The following is a 19,972-nucleotide window of genomic DNA, read 5'->3' as shown; positions in this document are numbered from 1 at the left end:
GTAACACTTTAGATTACGGCCCACAACGTACAGTGAAATTCTTCTGAATTTACAGTATTATCTTTTGTAAAGCCTACGTTGTTCAGTCCGTGCACAAGTAAGTCATACTGTACCCCATTCTAATTGATTAGAAACTATACTATAATTAGTTTAAATACATAAAGTATAATACATGTTTTATGTTCCCAGATTGTTACCACCTATTTTAACGTCACATCTTGTTCTGTTGTACCTACATGTATGTATCTGTGGGTGATGTACTTGTGCACGTTTATCACAAAAAAATGACCTTGTCAATTGGGAAGAATTAGTCTGTTTGTTGTGGGCCATGATCTAAAGCGCTATGTAAACTATACTGTTTGCCACTTCCCTCTATTAATCAAAATTTGGGGCTTTGTAGTCATATCTTGCACTGCAATTACATTTTTATTCTTCTGTTCATTATGTTTTAGCCTTCATTAAATCTTCTGTTTTATTTGATTGTTTTTTTATATCCAACTTAATGTATATACTAAACTGAGACTGTCCCCCCACAAAAAAACAACAGAATCAGTCATCAAAACATTTTACACATCAGGCTGCTGTTTGTTTTAACCATGACCATTGTCGTGGTCCTTGGAGGTTCCACAGAGTTTCCAAAAATATGTCCAAAAATATGTTAATATAATCATTTATTTTGTAAAAATAGAAAAGTATAAGCAAATCACTCTGGATTAAAATGTGAGTGAAATTTAGCATATAAATGCAAAAAAAAATTCCAGATGATGATGATGAACATTTTGTGGAGAGCATGGACTAGCAGCCAATTAGCTTTGAATGGACTAGTTATGTAACTTGTGTACTCATTATTTCAAAAGTGATTTTTCTGATTGATTTTAGCCTGAATGTTGACATAAGGTAATCTTTTACTTATTGGTTGTATGTAGTTAAAACTTTACAAGAAGCTTCACCCGAATCATCTATATCTATATCAAATTTTAAAAATGTACATACTAGGATAAACCCCTTGAGATGAATCCTCTCGTTTCAGAGGAGGTCCCAACATCGTTACATAACAACAGAGGAGTAAAAAAAAAAAAATACAATTAGCAAAATGAAAACATACATTTACAAAGTAAAAAACAAACAAAAAAACAACAACAACACATGCATTTGTCCATTAATACATTACAACCACCAAATGGCAAGATGGCCAATAATAATGAAATAAGTAAACAGTAGAGTGTGAGTAGATTTCTAACTACAGTCAAATATAAACATTAGGTATAGGCATAAGGATTGACTGCATCATTAATAACAATGGCAGTTAATCTTAAAGTGAGCAGACAGAAGTAGTAAAATTGGAGTAAAAATGTTTCAACAGATAAATTATTCCAATCTGCTGGGACCTTACGCTTAAAAGCTCTTTTGCGTGTACATTTCCAGATTGCTGGTAACTCACAGGTAGACAAAGATGGATTAAATAAATCAGCGTGTGGATACATACGAATATGGAAAGCTAGTTTAATAAAACGGTTTTCTGTTCAATCAAGTCCAGCATCCTCTATTTACATTTAGATCAATGATGGCATGCTGAACTTCAGTTGATAAAATTGTCCTAAAAGAAAAAGAACTGCAGCAAGGTGATGTATTACCAAAGAAACTTGCAGTCAAATGAGAGCTAGGTTGAGTGATAGGTAAGGTAAGGTGGAACAGACGGAGGAGAAATGCTGATTGAAAGCTTAGGCAGTAGATTAAGAGTCATGAAGTATTGTATCGGCCACTCTTATTCACTCAATAGAGTGTTTATCTGATGTATTAATAATGGTCTGGATTTTTTCCCAGAATTTCTTAGGATTTTTAAAATCACTAGTGAGACATTCTCTATAGTAGTTTGATTTGGCATTACGAGTTTTTGTCTCGCTCGAATTTCTCAACTGCCTGTATATTTCCCAATCAGCACCATCCCTCGTCTGACGGAATGCTGACCATGTTTTGTCCCTCTGCCAATAAGTTTGGGGCTGATCCAAGGGAGCTGTTTACCCTTGACCTTTGTAATTCTCCAGGGAGCATGTTTGTCCAAAACATCAATAAACTCAAATCTGATGTGTTCTTTAAAAAAAACTCAGTCAGAGACAAATTTAAGTATATTTTATTGATGGTCATGGTTCATTTTCACCAGGTCTGCGAAGGTACAAGTTGTGGTAGGCTGTGCAAACATGCTCATAACAATACAAAGTCACAGCACTCGCTCCCACCAACGCAGTATACAATGAAATATTCATAAACAGTATTCAAATACATATAATCCCTCTCATAGATATATTTAGAAAAATATAAAGTCCTAACTTTTCAACTGATGGACAGACACATTTCACAACAAATACACAGAGTTCCATATGTTGTGATGCCCTTATTTGCTGAAAGAGTTTGAACATGGAAAATAATTGCTGGGTAAAGTTTGTCTACTTTTCTTCTTAAAACTAAATTTGATTAGTAAGTAATGCTGTATTATACTTGGCATGCGAGGACATGCCCAACTCACCATTTAAATGCAAGACCGTGTGTGTGTTTGTGTGTGTGTGTGTGTGTGTGTGTGTGTATGTTTAGCATCCTGCATTGAGGGACGCAAAACCTGCAGCTTAGCAAAAGCAACAGTACCTCCATCAAGTGTGTGTTTGCAGATGTGTTCAACACCACACAGTGTTTAATAAATAAGATGTCTGGGAAACTCTGCATAACAAAAATACTCCCGAACCTTGAGGGATGCTGACGTCAGAAGTCGGGCAGAGAACCCGACTGGTGTGTATTTTGAAACGGAGCATTTATGACTGACAACAGGTTTACTGCCTTCAGAGCTATTTTAGCCAAAGTGGAAAGAGTTTACTTTCTGGTATGTTTGACTCCTGTGTGTATTTTTATCCTTTTTATTGGCTTTAAACTCTCCAGTTCAATTGGAGAAGGAACTTGTTTAACAGTATCTCTTAGTAAACGTATGTCAAATTTAAATGGCCCGTTTTTGCAGATACTGAAGCCAAGACTGGCTGTGGTTGTAACTACTGTTTAAATCCTATTATCATGATCACAAACAGCAAATACAGTTATAGTTACAGTTAATTATCTTGTTATCTCAGGATTTTTAATGGCAGGTTAATTATCTCCTTATCTCAAGCAAACACAACTGTTATACAAAGATAACGGGCTGCAGCCTTGTGCTGCAGGTTTTTGGTCCCTTCTCTTGTGTCTGTCTGTGTATGTGTCTGTTTCTGCATGTGTTGTTTTGTCTTCCTCCCTCCCGTCCTTCCTCTCTATGTTTGGGATTGGATGCGTTGCTTGTCTCAGTGTATTGTTTGTATATGTTTGTCACTGTTTATAATTTCTAAATATATATAAAAAAATAATAATAATAAAAATTTGACCACAAAAAACTGTTATATAAAGATAACAAGATATTAATTTGAGATAATGGAATTCTTTCTTCAAAAGTTGTCCCATACAATATATATGTTAATACAGCAGGAGAGCCTTGGGTTTAACTTGCCTTTTCATTTGCATGACAGAATCTAATCAGAAACATGCAGTTTTTCTAATAATACTTCAATAAAATTTAGGTAATTGGCTACTTTTGTTTTTGTAAGTTAACCTAATATTTGTCCTGGTTTATGAAATTCAATCAATTTACACAGGGAGCCGTGATTGAACAGCTTCCAAAGGGGAGTATGGTAGCAGCAGTAGGGAAACTACTGGTCTAAGGCAAGGCATGATGTGTAATTAACAGCTTCAGGAAGTCATTTTTTATGTAAATGTTTGAAGTGAACAAAAGGCCTTTTTATGAAACATTGTTGTGAATGGCTGACATGGTGTGAAGGTTTCTGTCCAGTCATAATTGTTTTTGTTCTCATTGACGTTGTCCCAATGGAGGCAATGGGAAGTAACAGTAGATGATTGACCAAATGAGAAGGAGAGGAGACTCATTACTTCCTCATTATTGCCAGATGCCAATGCCAGGGGGGCAGCTAGGAGATACAGGACGTCACTGGAGCAGATGCAAACTGAAGATTGGATCAAATGTCCATTCTAAACAGATTTGCAGTGTATGTTTGGGAATTGACCAGAGAGACTTGCAGATGGGGACAGCAACTGGAGTGTATGCAGTCCAAAGATTCTGATTACTGAAGATCCGGTGACTCTCTAAGGTAAAGAAAGTTAGTTTGACAGTATGCAACATGTTTAAGGAGGGGCGGATAACAGAATATGTCTGTAAATGAGTTTAGTAAGAAACTGTGAGCCTTCCACTATTCCCCTGGTCAAATATAAGGAAAGCATCCATTGTGTTATGACAAAAGCAGTACAATTCACATTATTACAGTTGCATTATCTGTATTTAGATGCCTTTGGATACAATTTCTTGTGTTAGATGGGTCAGAGATCTAAGGATGGCACTTCTAAAGCTGACATGTTTTCCATAGACATCCAGAGTGATTTTCTAAAGCCCTTAATGGAGCCTTTAATGCCTCATGTCTCTCTGATGAAGATGTAAACTAACTGGAAGTCCTGTAAATATTAGCATGCCTGTGTGTGAGTGTGTACATGTCTGGTTGCTGATTGTGTCCACCTGCTGATATTTTCCATCTCCCTTTCACAATGTTTGCGTGTAATGAAAGTGAAAAAATGAAAGCACTGTTGCTAGTCCAAGACTTTTACCAAAGAAAATACAGCCCTCTTTAACACGTCAACAGACCTACGTGTCAATGAGTTGTAAACAAAGGCAGAAGAGTATGCACACTTGCCCACTGTACACTTACACAAACAACACCTCTGTAAAGTTAAACGAGACAATAAGAGCACGCAATGAATCAATAGAGAGAGAAAGGGACACAGGTCCCCTAAACTTGAGGATATACTTTAATAGGACACAAAGACAATCTATTAACAGTCAGCAGCTCCATAGTCCAATAGCTTCAACATCTAACTGCCCCCTTCTTAGAGCTTAAATATCACTTCTTGCCTAAACATTTTTTAATCTCTTTTTCAAATATCATGAGGTGTAGGCCTATTCATATGTGCAGCTTAGCCGGAAGATGCCTCTTTCACTGCAGGTTTCCACAAAAGTGAAGTGTAAAATAATAAGCTGCAACATTTCTGTATAGCCTAAATAAAAGTTTCTGCCATCCCCAGCTGTCTGTTCACTAAAACATCCTTCCTTGAACTGTCCTTGTCCAACAAAATGTTAGCTTATCTGTAACTACACACAGCCGGCCTGTCAAGCTTTGGAGTTTTTTACAAGCCAAAGCAATGTGCATGAAGCTGCATTGAGAGCAACATATGGTATTCAAGAGTTTGGAGGGCGCTGTTTTTTTCAATCAAAAACACCAAAAGTTGAAGAGTGCAGTATATAAATAGCGTGTTTGTCTGCTCTAACCTACGCTGCAAATGTCAGCTAAAACTTACAGTACTATAACACAGTATTACAGTATTTTTCTTAACATTTTTCTTTATCATATAGGAACATAATGCTAGAACTACTTTATATAGCTATGCCACAATACAAAAACAATACTACTTCTTTGATTTCATGTGTTGTACATGTTTCAAGGTGAAGATGCTGTGTAGGACGTGTAGCTTTAGCTTTTTAGCATAATATGATTTAGCTGTTAGGAAGCCTTCAAGTACATATTTAAACCCTTTTACAGGGTTTTTATTAAAAAAAAGTTGGTTGGAAACAGGAAAAAAACTAACAGTTGCTAACATTAATTAGCTAGCCAGTGATAGTTGATCTAATCTGCTAGCAACAGTTGTTATTACTGGTGGCCAGAACAACAGTGTTCAGCTGAAAAGGAAAAGCCTACTACCTCTGTCTAAAATCAAGGAACCACTTCTTCAAAAATTTACCAAGAATTTTGAATGGTAAAATCTGACTTCATTATCATTGTAAACTGCATTGGAAAGCTTGACAGGCCTAGTGACAGTAATCAAGGGCGACAGGGCTTAGCAAAGGATAAATTGTTAATCAATGATGTGTGGTATGCTTCTGGCAGGAACAGTAGTTTGGAATAAACAGTAGAAGAACTGTGTAGTGAGCAGTGATAGCTTCCGTGGCTAAAAACACAGACCAAAGTACCACTGGCTAAAACTAAAAGAAACATGTGGTCTGGCTACATTGTTTGGTGCCAAAGTGATCTCTGGGAAGTGCAATATAGAAACACTACAGTAATGGAGGCTTAGCACCCAAAATGTCACAAAAATAAAGTTGCATGGATTACCACAATAATCGTATCCATGTCTGTGAAACCATCCTCACAGAACTTTTGCAAACTCTTTTACCACCTCTTCTTCCAAATTCTTCACACTGCTGAGCTGGAGACCTGGAGCCAACCCACCTCTGTGTAGGCCCCTGTCACATGCCAGTACACCGCCCCCATCAGTTTGGTCCACACTATCTGCACCTCTGCTGTGAAGAATTCTGGGAAATCTTCAGCTAACACCTCCAGCATCACGCTGCTCAGAATCTGGGAGGAAGAAGGGTGAAAAAGAAACTTAATGAACATGGGGAGAAAAAGAGAGATTTAAAAAGTGGGAATATGATAATGGCAGGTGGAAGGAAGAGAGAGTAATGTAAAGTGAGAACAGAGCGGTGGAAATAAAGAATCCAATTTGCTCTTACAGAAAAGTGGGCAAGGTAGGTGAGAATTGAAAATGGTAACAGTAAAGCATGAAAGCAGTGGGTGGACAGGCAATACAAAGGGAATGGAAATGACAAAGTAGAGAAAAAGGACAACCCAGGTAAGAAGTGAAATGGAGTAAAGTGGGGAGATGAAAATGTGGATTTAAATGTGATAGCTGAGTAGTGACGTTGGAGGCAGAACTGGGGACACATAGAACCCCCTTAATTCTCTCTTTTTTCCGGCAATAAAAAAGTTACAAACTGGGAAAGAATAAATTGTGAATAACTTTACATCTGAAGCGTTTCAAGACTGTATTTGTGCATTGTTTATTTCTAAAGAAAAACAACTATGTTTAAAAGGCTTCATTACCTTGTACCTCACTTTATGGCTCTGTATCAGACGTTTTTGTATAAATAGGCTAACAATTGTGTCATAACCATGCGACTTGCTGTCGCATAGTCGACAAATCACCATATTGTCAGGAGAAACACGCAGACAATTTGGACTTCCATTAGCTGTTTAGGTTTAATTACTACTGTTAACTAGCATGTTAGTTAGCAGTAATTAGCCAGTGTCTAAGTTATCTCCAAACATATACCTATGCTACGTCGTCAAGCTCAGTTGGAGGCTGCACATCACGCCTAGCCATCACCGGAAAAGTGTTTCTATTTTCCTTCACTGGTCTCTGTCCAGAACAACGGGATCTGTTGGTCCATTTCTTTAACTGTCTATGCTTGTTATCATGTCACCAAAATTCCCAAAAATTAAACAATCTCCATCACAACTGAGCAACCCCAAGCAATAAGCCCGTGGGATGTGATTGAAAGCTGAGGAAATGATGCTGTCTTTAAGTTGGACCTTGCATTGTTGACCTTGTATGTACTATTTCCAACAAATTAATCTTAAAGCTCAATAATTTACATGTTCAGAAGATGGTGCAGTCTTTATTGATGTCATATGATAACGAAGGGTGAGCTGTATTCATGAGCCATATACATTTTCATTATCTATAACCAGTTGATTATTTTTGATTCATTATTCAGTTTTTAAAACCCAAAAGATATTCAGTCCTCACATTTGAGGAGCTTCAACCAGCAAAAATGTTTGGTATTTTGTGTGATGAACTGCTTGAAATGATTAATTAATTAGAAAAAAAAATTCATGATGATGATGATTTGTTGTTTCACCCAACACGCTCACCACCATCATGATCACCACAAAAATATTACATAATAACCTAAGAGGTTCACCCTTGTACATATGAGGTTAAGGGTAAAGGGAATACACAGTGGGACTAATTGTTTTAATGATTTATTCACAAAGCGATAAATACAATTTTGAAATGCGTCGGAAGCCAGTGGATGAATGCTTAAATGGTGGTAATATGTCCTCTTCACAGCTGCATGTATGAACCAACTGCAGACGACATTCAAAAGACTTAAAGAGGGAAAGCATATGCTTCCCCTCTTCAGATGAAGATGGAATCGTATTTAAAAATCATAGTTTCACAGGGAAAATTATGCAACCAACCATATGGTCTAAATTAAAGACTGGATTTTTTACAAAACTTACTAAAGGAATATGATTTTAACTTGGTGATTACATTTAAATAGGCAAAAGAATCCACTGGGCTATTAGATTGGTAATGAGAACACTTCTCTAGGGTGCTAATGGGATGCTTTGATATTTCAGGGTGCTGCTGAAGAAAGAATAGACTTGTGACCATGAAGCACCTGACAATCTTTCAGGGGACTTTTCAGGAGTCTATTTTGTTCGATGGACACACCCATCAAGTATTTACCACTAGAGAGCAATACATCTGGTAACAGTGGATGACTGCTTAAAGTTACCTTGAAGTACATGGGTTCCACCTTGTGTTTGATAGCATGGGCCTTTCCCACCAGGGCCAGCACTGACGACACCTTCTCTGGGTCATGGAGGTTCTCCACCACAGTATTGATGGCATTCATCACCCTGCATGCATGGTGCCGAAGTTGGCTGCTTCGCTCCATCTCCTCTGGATCCTCCATGTCCTGGAACTGGCTGAAGTACTGTTTGGCTGATGGGAAGTTGACAAAGAATCTAAGGAGGCAAATACATTTCAGATCACTTTTTACATCCAAACCTCATGTAAAAACCTTGTGCTCTTTACTGAACATTTTTTTAAATTGTAAATGTTGTAGAAACAGATTTCCATTGAAATTCCTCATATTAATAACCAACAATTACTCCATCTTCATCATGATAAACCCGCCATGTTAAAAGCAACACAAGTGGCAGTGTGGAACAAACAAATATTCCTTACTTTGCTTGCTCTAAAATCAAGGTGATGGAAGTCCCGTACAAGAAATGCATGTTAGCATCCAATTTGTGTCAGTCACCTTCCAGTCTGCTGTACTTGAACAGTGCCACGCCATGTTAGAACTCTGCCAGGCATTTGTTATAAAACTGAATAGCAAGACTTGTCTTTTGATGTTTTCTGTAAATACTACCAGTGAAGTCGGCGGAAAACAGGCTGTTGAGGAACAACAGCCAGTAACAACAGAAGTGCTGAAAGACGGTCAATGTTTTTTTGGAGAAAACCCAGTATGGCAGAATTACACATACATACTCTACTTTTAAATAAAAGTTGGGATTTAAAACTATCACTCTCATGGACTCAAATAGCGGCCATTCACAACTAACAAATTCAAGGTGTGAATCAATTGGACCAACAGACAGTGTTACAAGAGGGCCTGTGAAGATGGTACATAATGATGCAAAGACACATCCAGCTCTTCACCAGTGGCTGTATCTATTGTGTCATACTCCCAAAAATGACAGGTAAAAAGAAACACATGCTTTTTTTAACAATTTAAATCTAGTGGCACTAGTGTCTGTGTTCAATGCTAATTAGCAAATGTTAGCAAAATAACACACTAAACTTAGCTGTATTAGCATTTTGCTCCCAGCATGCTGTGCTTATGTTTAGTCTCACATAGCTGTGAGCATAGATGTAAACTCTTTTTCTTGTTCTGTTTCTCAAAGGGTTGGGTTGAGCAGGGAATCTGAACTGCAGCTACAGTTTATGTTGGCGACGGTTGGATGCTGATACCTGAACAAAGGCCATCAAACAAAACACTCCTCCTTCTAATGATGCCATCATGCCACAAATCTACCATAACTCAAATTATGGTTAAGGTTTCTTATTTTCTTTCTTGTTTTATTAGTTTTTTTCTTCTCTGGTTTGTCCTAAATAAAGGCTAAGGAAAATGAGAGGAGGAATTAGAAATGAGCGGAGGGAAAATGCTTCTGCTGTGTATAATTTTCTGGTTCTGCATTGTAAATTCGAAGGAATTTTACACCGAATCTAATGGAAAATAAAATTTCTACAATACTCAATACAGATTGAAAAGGAAGTGAAGAGTAAAGACCCCTAGCACGTTACACAAGCTAGAAAGACATATTTGTTTAACATTGTTGTTACTATTCATTCTTGAGTTGTTGTTGGAAATAAACCCAACATGACATCTATTCAACTTAACTGCAACAAATCCTATCAGAAGCCCATAATAAAGCCAGTGGAAATGTATCATTATAAAAACCATGCATGCATGCATTGCAAGATTTGACCAAAGTGGGGACTCATGCTTGAAAAAAAAGAATTTACCCAAGAAACAAATGGCCTGAGGCTGTGAAGTCATTCTCTTTCCAATTGTATAACACTCATTATCAAAACATGACCCTCAGTCTGTAAACAATATCCCAAGGGCTTTAAATTGCACAGATGCCATGGCCATAACTTCTAATCAATTCATTGTGATTTCCTTCATTAGGTTTTTGACTAAAACATGATTTACACACACACGCACGCACACACACACACACACACACAACACACACCACACACACACACACACACACACACTTGTTTATTTGTAAGTGTGCATTCCACATCTGCACCATCAGTGTGACAGTAGTATCTTGCAGAATATTTTACAGTGCTGTGTAGCTGATGAGGCCGTGATCATAGTTAAGATTGAGTGTAATTGGATGCAGGTGTGCTGTAGAGTGGTGTTTAATTTTAATTATCGAGCATGTCTGGTGCTGTTTATGCCAGTGGATTAACCTGAAAGACACCTAGTGAAGGCACAGTATTAAGCAGATAAAAACTGTTAGTTGACTTGATCTTGCAAGAGTTTTTTGCTGAGATAGCAACAGGTCTATTACAAAGTAAGCTTTTTTTCTGATTTGTCCGTCTGAAAAATTGCCATTCTGGTGTCAGAATGTTCGGGAGAAAATGGGTCCAACATTTACTTTGGTGACTGTGGTACTATATAATCAGCCATATTCTGTTTTCACGTTCATTCTCCCATTGGAATCTATATACTCAGGACCTCCTGCTAGTTTCCTAAACAGGTGAGGCATTGGCGAAATCCACGTGACACAGATATAATAAAAATAATATTGACCATATCAATGTTTTAGTTAAGCGTGTTAGCATGCTAATTTGCTAGTTAGCTAACAAACAAAACACTTAGTACAGAGGAGGCTGACGGGAATACCATTAGTTTTGCAGGTCTAAAACCACCAAGTATTGGACAAAGTGAAATTTTGAACTGAATAAGTTGCTAGATGAAAGGTTAGAGGATCATCAAAGTCATTAGGATTCATTCATTCAATTGTCCATACATTTCAGTTGGGACAAAAGTGGTACACTAACCAAACAACAGACTGACATTGCCAGAGCCATGCTACTATGGCTTAAAGTGAACACTAATATATTGGTTATGAAAAAGTGTTAAAGCTAACCTATCCTAACCTTCTCTCACAAACCTGGGAAACAGTTTCAGTTGTTGTCTAACAGACAAAATAACTGGTCTTTACCAACCTTCACCTCAGAGCTTTTTAAAATTTACAATTAAAAACTTGTGATGTGAGAGAAAATGACACTAATCTCTGATGTGTCTGGATTGCGTTTGAGGTCTGCCTAGTATGCACAACAAGTTTTTTTTAAGTGCAGATGTAGTGAATTCCATTCTTAAACCACCCTAGTAGATGTAAGAGGAGAGATAAACAAAGAAAATATAAATTGTCTGCTGGGGATTCAGGGGTTTGACAGATTTCATCACAACCGACTGTGTGGTCACAGCAGCTCTGTAAGAGGGAGGAAAGAAAGTATGCCAAAGCAATAAGTCTCCAAAAGCTTAGCTAAAGGCGTATGTAAGAAATTTGGCAGATACTGTCAATTTTTACAGACAATTAAAGTGAAACACAGATTTTCAGCCTGTAAATCTGTGTTGAGGCAATAATTATTTTTTTTGTACCACGTTTAGAGATTTTTTTTGTTTAATGACAATAATTAAGCATTAAGCACGCACGCATGCACGCATGCACGCATGCACGCATACACACGCACACACACACACACACACACACACATACACACACACACACACACACACACACACACACACACACACGCACACACACACACACACACACACACACACACACACACACACACACTTCTGCTCTGACCCACTTTAAATCTTGTCAGTGCTCCAGCTGCCTAGAATTGCTCGTACAGTTACTTCCCAGTTGGAGATTGGCCCTCGGCAGCCCTGCTACACTACATCCCACAGATCCTATGTCATGCTAGACCTACAAAGGCTTGGCTTGCCCGTAGCACTGCTAGCTTGGCTCTACCAGCTGTCACGATATGTACACACTCTTTTCCTTGGTGACAGGAATAATACAGACTGTCTAGTAGCTCTTGTTATGCTCAGACATAGTTAACTGCTGCGCTTTAAGAAAACAGTGCTGCTCTGATGTTTTCTTTGAAGGAAAAAAATAATTATTTTTTTCAGTGCCTATCTTTTTATGTGGGAATGATAAATGTTAAATCCCTTGTAGCTAAGACATGGTTTTACAGTACATTAAAATAATATGTGCACAGGCACAGGAAACCTATGTTTGATCTGGTGTTTCAGCATCTGAAAGTCCCTATTATCCTTTAAAGTGGATCCCATAACCCTCAGAATTCAACATTTGAAAAGTTTACCAATTTTCGAGGAAGTATGTTCTCTTAAAAGAACCCAATGTAAAGGATTGCACTGACTTATTTGGGGTTTGGTTCCTGGAAGAGGACCTAGTGATTTACGTGCAGTGCCACTGTTCAGTGCCAACACGGTAAGTAGTGTACCCTTTATGTAGTAAGGCAGAACGTGAGAGTGTGGAGGTTGGACAGATGGGGTTATGGATGGGTGTGTAGAACATCAGAGTTTCATGCAGTAGACCAGAGACCTAAACACTATCTTCCAATATAGATCAATTTACTCAAAGATAGAATTAAAAATCAGCTCGGCCAATATATCGGCCGATATGAGCGTATTGCAGTTACATCTGTATCTGTGTTTATGTGAGCATGTGAAATGCCAAACAAGGTTTAAGCTAATTTTGAAACAAAGTCACTATTACAGTTTGTCCACCATACAGCACAGAAAAGTTGATTTGTGTACTGTAAAACTAATATTTATTTTAAAAATGTGTGTGTGTGTGTGTGTGTGTGTGTGTGTGTGTGTGTGTGTGTGTATACAGTATACAGTGGGGCTCGAAAGTTTAGGTACCCCAGGTAAACATTTGTATTAATGTGCATAAAGAAGCCAAGAAAAGATGGAAAAATCTCCAAAAGGCCTCAAATGACAGATTAGACATTTGTATAATGTGTCACAAAAAGTTATATTTTATTTCCATCATTTACCCTTTCAAAATAACAGAAAACAAAAAAATGGCGTCTCAAAAGTTTGGGCACCCTGCAGAGTTTATAGCATGCATTGCCCCCTTTGGAAAGCTGAGACCAACGCATCATGGATTGTTCTCAATCATTGTCTGGAAAGACCAGGTGATGTCAATCTTAAGGTTTTAAACGCCCAGACTCATCTGACCTTGCCCCAACAACCAGCACCATAGGTTCTTCTAAGCAGTTATCTAGAAAACTGAGCAGGAGAAGGCTATAAGAAGATAACAAAGCGTTTTCAGATGCCAATATCCTCTGTTTGGAATGTAATTAAGAAATGGCAGTCATCAGGAACAGTTAAACACAGTGGAAGTTAAAGCAAGATCTCGAAGACCAAGAAAAATATCAGACAGAAGAGCTCGCAGGATTGTGAGAGAAGCACGATCTGCACGATCCATCCAGAAAGACCTGGCAGACACTGGAGTTGTGATACACCATTCCACTGTAAAGAGATAATTGTACAAATATGGTCTTCATTGAACAGTCATTAGAATAAAACCTCTTCTACATCCTCACCACAAAAATCAATCAATCATGTTTTGGGGTTGTATTGCAGCCAGTGGCACAGGGAACATTTCACGAGTAGAAGGAAAAATGGATTCAAAGAATGGGCGAAGATACTTCAAACAAGACTTATAAGACTCTTGGCTGGCTACAAGAAGCGTTTCCAAGCTGTGATACTTGCCAAAGGGGGCAGTACAAGGTCTGCAGGGTGCCCAAACCTTTGTAGACACCATTTTTTATGTTTTCTGTTATTTTGAAAGTGTAAATGATGGAGAAAAAAATCTAAGTTTTTGTGACATATTAAACAAATGTTTAATCTGTCATTTGATGCCTTTTGGAGATTTTTCCATGTTTTCTTGGTTTTTTTATGCACATTAATACAAATTTTAACCTGGGGCGGGTATATATATATATATATATATATATATATATACTGTATAATTATCAGATTTTTTCAAACTCCAAACATCATCAAGCACCTAAAAACTCTATAAATTATGTATGAATGTAAGTGGTACAATAGTTTTTTTAACGGTAACCACAATCTTTACATTAAGTGTTTTTTTTATTGCTCAACCCTAAGCAGACCTTAACCATTTCCAACTATATTTTTCATATGAGGCCATTTATTATCATTTACATAATATCCCAAACCAAAATCTAAATTCTTATTGCTGGCATTACAATAACACTGCAAAAATTCCAGCTGTGACTTACTTCACTTACTTTTTATGTAAACAAAACCAGTCAAGCCTGAAGTGTCACGTTTCATGTTTTCTGTTTCCTGTTTTATTTTGAAAGTTCTCTGTTCTCCCTTGTGTTGTCTTGTTTTACTTCCTGTTGTAGATTTTCCCGCCTGTGTGGTTACCTGTCCCCGCCCTAATAGGTTGCACCTGTGTCTCATTGGCTCCACTGTCTTGAGTATTTAAGTTCAGTCCCCTAACCCCAGTGCAAGATCTTCTGTTCCATTGTGTCAGCTTTTGAGCGTTTGCCTGTATTCCTTGTCTTCCAGATTCCCTGTGTTTTGACCATTGCCTGTTTTTGGACTTTTTCCTTCTGCCTGACTTTTTGGGTATGGTTAGCTGAGAGTTGGATTTTGACCATTGCCTATTTGCCTGCTGATTATTGAGCACTGTTGCTTGCATTATTAGCTTGCTAATAAAACCCTTGAACTTCATTACTACTGCATTGTGGGTCCATCTCTCTGTGAGCGTGGGAAGGGTTATAAGCAGCTGTGCAGCTTTCCAGAGCTTCAGCTGACCAATCTTCCAAAGCTTCAGCTGACCGGCCTCCCAGAGCTATTGTTGACCGGCCTCCCGGAGACTTCGTTGACTGGCCTCCCAAAGACTGTGCTGGTACCCAGCTCTTCAAAGTCTGTGTCGTTATCTTGTGCCCCAGAGACTTTGCCAGTGCCCGGCGTCCCAGTGACTCCTGTTCCCAGTGTTCCGTTGGCAACCCGGCCAAGTCCTGCACCCTGTGTCCTGTCAGTGGCTCGGCCGACTCTTGAACCTGTTGTTTTGTTGCCAGTTAATGTTCCTATTACCTTGTCGACGGATCCTGGCTCAGTAGACCCATCGCTGACCCGTTTCCTTGCTCTATCCATGTTGCCCCTTTGCTCGGTCACCAGAGGGGCTCCTCCTTTGCTGTCCGGCTCAGCCTCCAGAGAAGTTCTGCCTTCGCCACTAGCAGCAGCTCTTGATTCCCCAAGCCCCACTGTCTTCAGTTCAACGAGCCCGCCTTTGCCTGTGTTGTCCCAGTTCTTTGTCCTCCCTTCACCCTTCCAGGGTTGACTTTTATTTGTCCTTCCTCTGGACCCCCTCCATCCTCTTTGGGCTGTTTGCCCTATTCTGTGGATGTTTTTATTTATTTTTATTTTGAAAGTTCTCTGTTCTCCTTTGTGTTGTCTTGTTTTACTTCCTGTTGTAGATTTTCCCGTTTGTGTGGTTATCTGTCCCCGCCCTAATGTGTTGCACCTGTAACTAATTGACTCCCCTGTCTGGTGTATGTAAGTTCAGTCCCCTTACCCCAGTGCGAGATCTTCTGTTTCATTGTGTCAGCTTTTGAGCGTTCCCCTGTAGCCTATTCCTTGTGTTCCTGTTTTTTCGGATTCCCTGTTTTTGAACATTGCCTTTTGGATTTCTCCTTCTGCTTGACTTTTTGGATATGGTTACCCGCGAGTTGGATTTTGACCATTGCCTGTTTCTGTTCCTGTCTCTAGAGGCACGGTGGGAGACATTTTGTCCCTGTGTGAGAGCAGTGCTGGTGTTTAGTACTTTGGAGACCTCTGAACATATTCTTGCATCTGTTTCTGCATTTAAATAAAGTCATCAAAGCCAACGCAGCACCATTAGTGGGGCTTGTTAATCACATTTTGATTGCAGTGTAAGGCTTTTTCTTATTCTTTAGATTACCATGAACCACCTTGAGCCAGTCAAGGACATCTTTTTCAAGGCAAACTCTCTGACTCCATACTACCGGCTTAATTATTGACAAAAATAAAAATAACATATTCCTGATTTTAGTAGACCTACTGTATTAACTGAAATGTCTTAACAATTGTTGGATAGATTGTACAGACATTCTTGTTCCCCAGACAATAAATCCTATTGATGACTTTGATAAGCACCTGTCTTTTCCTCTAGTGCCACCAGCAGGTTGACATGTTTGGGTTTTGAGTTACATATCTTGTGGAGCTACTGGATTTCCCTAAATGTGGCATAGACTTTTAAGATCCCCAGAGCATCATCTAAATTGTAATAATAAGAATAGAGCCACTTGGTTACAATTTCCATTTTTTTCAACGGTTAAGGATTATTTAAAAAATACTTGCAAATTAAGGCCATTTCTATCAGCCTCAACTGTAATTGTAGTGCTAATAAGCTAATCTTATGCTCACAAGTAATATTGTTAGCATTTAGCTTAAAGGGCCTGACAGCATGGCTATAGACTTTTATTCTAGTTTTCTTCCTTTCTCTATTTGTTGTATCAATAGGTTGTGCTTTTTGTATTGTATCTATATGTTTCTGTTGATGTATCTGACTTTCTTACATTAAAAAAAGCTTCCTGCTTAACAGGGTTTTCATACAAAGCACATTGTATGCGCAAAGTTGGCCGTTTGTTTGTGTGGGTTTTTTTGTTTGTTTTTTAGAATTACATCATGAAGAGGGAAGCCAGAAGAAGAGGGCCTTTTGTTATCAATTTTAAATAGTCTAAATAGACTACTTGATAGCAGCATATTGATTAATGTTTTCAGATGTTGATGAACTTCAAACATGCTAACTATAATATTACCTTGTAATAAATGTGGAATATGTTAACAATTACAATATTCAGCTAACCTAGGTAGCTAGTAGCACAATAGCTAGTAGCATGACATGATTACTGTGCATGATCTAATTACAGTTAATGACAATGTTCATTATAAACTTAAATTGTCATTTATTAATTAGTAATGCTTATCAAAATAAACAATGGATGTATTTGGACAACCAAGGAGATGTGATCATGTCATGCTACTAGTTAGCTAGATACTAGCTTACGCGCTACTAGCTAGCTAGGTTAGCCTTATTGTTTGTTGGATTTGCAAGATCTCGCAAAACTGGAGATCTCGCAAAAACAAATTCAAGATCTCGCAAATGAAACTGGAGATATCGCAAATCAAACTGGAGATATCGCAAAACAAAGACCGATCTCGCAAAAGTGTTCGTCCCCAGTACATGTTTTATATGTTGTTATTTTTTCCCCCCTCCATGTCACCTCCAGGGCTCCGTACTTTTGCAACACAAAGGTACAACTTTAATTTGGTTGAACTCTCAAAACCAGAGCAGTGTGCTTTACTTTGGTACGTGCAACTGCTCTCTCTATCAGAAATAATGGTCTTCCACATACTTGTGTGTGAAAGCCCTATAATGCCGCATTTCAATTACATGGCTCAACTCATCTCAACTTGCTCTATTTTGGTTTTCCATTGACAAATTGACAAATATAGTTCCAGGTGCTTTTTTTGCTACCACCTCGTTTAGGGGTTCCAAGTGAGCTGAGCCGAGTACACCAATCCTGTTTGTTGGTCCTACTCCAATGATCTGTTATAAATACAGCATTAAATACTTTTAATTAATTAAGTAAGATGGTCTCAAAGGTCTGTTTCAATTTGACATTTAATTATCATCTGCTTTGTAAAAATCTGTTTGAATCCTTCCATTAGTATTGTCAGTACAACAGTACTATTTAAGTCAAAGTATGCAGTATGTAAGTATGAGTATGCAGGGTTTGATTGTATTTACAAAGATGCCATATGTACTGTTCTGCTGAACGCCTGGGGTGCTCTCACTCTTTGGTGCAATTGCATTTGTACGCATTGGTGATATGAACTCAGGCTATTGTCACTGTCTATTCCCTCAATGCATCCAGGTACATGGATTGACACGAAAATGTAAATCTGTGATAACATGTGGGACACTGTGTACTGATCTCAAAAAGAAGATCTCCATTGTTCAAGACTTTGACCCAGAGTCCCCCTCAGGTTATGTTAGGTCACTGACAAACAAAATGCCAGCCAGCTGTTGATTATCACACTCCTTGTGCATCAAACGGATAACATAATTACAATGTAAAGTGCTGAAACAATCAGTTGACTTGATTAGTAGATCGACAGAGAATTATGCCAACTTATCAACTTATTATTTGTGTTGTGTTGTTCTTTGACTATGAGAAGCTCTAAAAGTTGTCAATATATATGTATCTAGACCAGAGTCAGCAAAACAAATTTCTGGTATATGTAATATGTTTGGTAGCATAATTGAATTTGTTGGTCATCATCATATTTAAGAAATGTAAAAGAAGTGACCGAAGAGAAATACAAATAGTGTGGCATGGAAGAAGACATTCAAGTGCCAAAGCTTGTTGCTGTCATGCACAGATAAAAGCACAAGACACACACACACATATATATAAAGAAAAGATGCTCTCTGCCCCTTTTCACTCTCTCCTTCAGGGATTCTCGTCACCCCAAACCGAAAATCTGTCTCCTTGGCTACGACTCGCTGTCCATTCTAACAAGCCCTTCAGGGCTTTCTTAGTGTAACACTGAGACAGTTATGAGGACATTCAAACAAATCAGGTCTTTCTTCTTTGATATACAAAAAAGACATGAAAAGAATCAGGAAAAACACAGTCAAGCCATGCTACATTGAGTTGGTCTGCAACACTCTACAGTGAAGCTTCACAGAGAATTACTGCCTGTGTAGATTAGGCTAATTAGAAAATGTTTGATTTTATATTTATGGGTATGTTTTGACAACTTAAGAAGACAGTAACCCTGATTTAGGAAGAGCTGTGTGTAATATGAGAACAAGGTTACAAGCTTACAACAAAGATAACAATTTATGAGGCATAAACTGCATGAATTGAATGAAATGAAAAAACATTGGGTGTCTTCTGATACTAAGAAGTGGACTATCAAGTATATCTTAATTTCTTCTTTCACTGTGTGTGTGTGTGTTTGTGTGTGTGTGTGTGTGTGTGTGTGTGTGTGTGTGTGTGTGTGTGTGCGCGCATGCACACACGCCTTTATGTGCTTAATTATTGTGTCTTTAAACAAAAAACCTCTAAACGTGGTAACATAAAAGAATTATTGCCTCAACATGTAAAGCTCAGTTTGAAAATCTGTGTTTCACTGCCGTCTTTGTTTTAAAGTCTGTTGCACGTTCGCGTTTTGTAAATTATAGAGTGTGGTCTAGTACTCCATCTGTAAAGTGACTCAAGATAACTTTTGTTATGATTTGGTACAATAAATAAAATTGAATTGAATTGAATGTGTCCCCTGTTATGTGTTTGATGTAAATACACACAGAATGCCAGGGACAGAAGACAAATTAAGAGAGAGAGAGATCCCATGACTTTAATTCCTAACTACTACTCCTAACTACTTATTATTAAGGATGAACTCAAAAATTTCAACTTTCAGATTGACGCTCAACATGCTCTTAACGCCCAAACCGCAACGCCAACAATTTTGCTGCTCCTTGCAGCTGAGAGAAGCCGGCTT

At 38.2% G+C, this 19,972-nt stretch overlaps 1 protein-coding gene across 2 annotated transcripts in view; it reads right to left on the bottom strand.

Moving 5' to 3' along the window:
• Positions 1-123: 123 nt before the first annotated feature.
• Positions 124-19,972, bottom strand: part of cygb2 (cytoglobin 2) — a gene marked incomplete at its 5' end in the record, with an annotated part of 21,109 nt that continues 1,260 nt past the window's right edge. The window contains 3 exon segments of one of the 2 annotated variants that reach the window (XR_004335490.1): positions 124-134; positions 6,114-6,488; positions 8,495-8,726. Coding sequence is in view for 1 of the 2 variants with exons in the window: in XM_032538637.1 (XP_032394528.1) it covers positions 6,324-6,488; positions 8,495-8,726 (397 nt within the window). 2 annotated transcript variants of the gene reach the window in all.

The sequence above is a fragment of the Etheostoma spectabile genome, chromosome 2 (assembly GCF_008692095.1).
Source record: "Etheostoma spectabile isolate EspeVRDwgs_2016 chromosome 2, UIUC_Espe_1.0, whole genome shotgun sequence".
NCBI classification, from domain to species: Eukaryota; Metazoa; Chordata; class Actinopteri; order Perciformes; family Percidae; genus Etheostoma; species Etheostoma spectabile.
This window is presented reverse-complemented; position numbering and strand designations above follow the sequence as displayed.